Source organism: Stylophora pistillata, chromosome 6 (genome assembly GCF_964205215.1).
Source record: "Stylophora pistillata chromosome 6, jaStyPist1.2, whole genome shotgun sequence".
Classification (NCBI taxonomy): Eukaryota; Metazoa; Cnidaria; class Anthozoa; order Scleractinia; family Pocilloporidae; genus Stylophora; species Stylophora pistillata.
The window spans coordinates 37,024,367-37,026,719 of NC_142524.1; the positions used below are offsets into that span (position 1 = coordinate 37,024,367).

Genomic DNA, 2,353 nt, shown 5'->3' on the forward strand with positions numbered 1-2,353 from the left:
GTTATAATTACAATAGTAAAAATGAATTGACAAAAAATGATTTACATACAATTTGATGAGACATGGGACAATTTTTAGGGGATGAGATAACATTCAAAATTCATGCAACAATTTTAAAAGCACAAATTATCAGAACACCTTTCCATTTTATCTATCTGAATACTTTCTATATTTATCTAGTAGTTTGCTGCTACATGTACATGACAAATGTCAGTTGCTGTGTGCTTTTCAATGTGTAAATATTGAGTTATGAATTAAATTGAGGCGGGGAGAGAACAAAAGAACAAAGATGATCTAGCAGTCACTATATCATGATATGCTAAGTAACATCACATGTGTATCACCAAATTAAAAACAGACTTTAAATCAAGACAGATATATTTGACATAAACATCCAAACTCACCTCACAATATTCTGTAACAATGCAGAAGAACTCTCCATCCATGAAACTATCCAAGAACTTGTCAATGTTAGGATGATTTAGCTAAAAAAAGGTGAAAAATTCAATCTGGCACTTGTTGTTACAAAGACAGTGGGAATTGAGAGCACTCTCCCAAACAGCTATGCTACAATACTTGTAGGGAATATCACAAGTTACATCAAATTTTTTTTTTACTATTTCTATGTCCACAATTCATCTAGCCTGCTTGCAGGCCGTAGTTGGTGTGTGCATGCAAGATTCAAGGGGGCAAATATATTTGGTTGCCATAATGGATGGGTGGAATTGATCTGGGAGGAGTGACAAACCAAAAGGGAGGAAAGAGGAGGAGAAAATCCAGAAACCCCCCCCCACCTTGCCTCTCACTTTATCACTTGTCCGAGATCTTCCACCCGTCCAATATAGTGACCAAATGTATTCACCATGTTGAATCTCCCACATACCAACTTTCCCCTATGAGCAGTGTACAATTCATCATTTCTAGGCAACCTCAGAAAGTCTCAGTTATTTCAGTTAAAGTAAAAAAATACTGGATGTTCATTTGACAAATTTAAGTTTTTTAAGTTCAGGGTATATGTTGCTTGTTGTACATTATGCTCTCTTGCATATCTGTCGATTAATACGAGCTAAATTTTTAAACCTACATTGGATAACAATCTAGCTTCTTTCATGGCATCTACTGTTTCATCTGGCTGTAGCTCCCCCACAAATATCTCCTTCAAAACCTTCCTAAATGAATTAAGAAGATAAATTGTGTGTCAGTGATAAAAACTTTTTTACAGATCTGCTGCTGAAGAAGTTTGTTGAATAATTAATTTCTGATTCCTGTTTCAAGGTTGTTTTAGTGAACTCTACAGTTACATTACATAAATTCAGGTTTTTTTTTTCCAAGGCATGGACAAATAAGCTTAATTGCTACTTGATTGTCCATTTGTTGAGTGATCTTGTTCCATACTAATAGCAGAGTTGAATCAGGGAGAATTTTCTTACAACAGCCCTTTGTTCCATTAGAGCAAGAAGAGAAGATTCATATGGTAATTTTTTAGTTAGAAACGATCTTACCCTGACAGACACGTCCTCGTTCTATCCACTACCAAGGTTAATCTGATACCTGTGGCTTTCCTCTAGACTCCAGTGTGTAAGCACAAATACAATCAAAATGCACCTCACTTTGTTCTCATAAAAGTTTGATGTGCATAAAAGCTTAAGCTTTTATCGTTTTCGACTTGCAAGTAGTAAGTAGCGATATGATTTTAGCTGGGTATATCCTATTTATTCTCTAATTCATTAGTTATCTTACTTAATTATTTAGACACGACCCCACAAGCGAAGTGTCGTTTTTAATACTTATCGTGTATAAATAAAGATTATTGATTGATTGATTGAGCGCAAGAGGTCACCTTCTCAAATATTTGTTGCAGCGAGTTCTTCATAAATCAATAAAGTGTTCACTTGCGTTATACATCTACACACACAGTTTTAGTTTCAATAGGAACTGAACATTTTGCTCTTTCCCACTGTTACGCATAAACAGGGGAACAATGGTATCGACATTCTACAAAGAAGAACCACCAAAATCATACAGTGATATTGGTCAATAAAGGTGCTGTAAACAAAAAAATTAATGATATCACACAAATGATAACCCTGCGGCAGCCGGTGGAAGTTTTACCGCCCAGATAAGTCCGCCTGTTGCATACTTTTCGGACAGTTTTTTTTTTTTTTTTTACATCTACTACGCTATGGAAGTGAATGTATGTTACTCTTTCTCACCGGATGTGTGGAAGAGTTGACTGACAAACGAAGATAATTTTGATTCCGAACAGCCAGTTTTGGGTTAGTAGTCCATGTATGGGAATACATTGGAATACATTGGAATACATTGAAAATATATACCGAGCTCAGGACATTTT

The 2,353-nt window shown here is 35.4% G+C and overlaps 1 protein-coding gene across 5 annotated transcripts in view; it reads right to left on the reverse strand.

Annotated features, from left to right (window-relative positions):
• LOC148729710 (serine/threonine-protein kinase Nek11-like) overlaps positions 1 to 2,338 on the reverse strand; it is a 7,248-nt gene extending 4,910 nt beyond the window's left edge. For 4 of the 5 annotated variants that reach the window (XM_088724788.1, XM_088724787.1, XM_088724789.1 and 1 more), the window contains exons 1-4: positions 2,214 to 2,318; positions 1,503 to 1,564; positions 1,085 to 1,169; positions 405 to 485 (exon numbers count right to left, since the gene is read on the reverse strand). In XM_088724788.1, the coding sequence (XP_088580914.1) occupies positions 405 to 485; positions 1,085 to 1,169; positions 1,503 to 1,564; positions 2,214 to 2,303 (318 nt within the window). In that variant the 5' untranslated portion in view covers positions 2,304 to 2,318. Of the gene's footprint in view, positions 1 to 404; positions 486 to 1,084; positions 1,170 to 1,502; positions 1,565 to 2,213 lie in introns of all 5 variants that reach the window. The other variant, XM_088724786.1, reaches the window with a different exon arrangement.
• Positions 2,339 to 2,353: the final 15 nt, after the last annotated feature.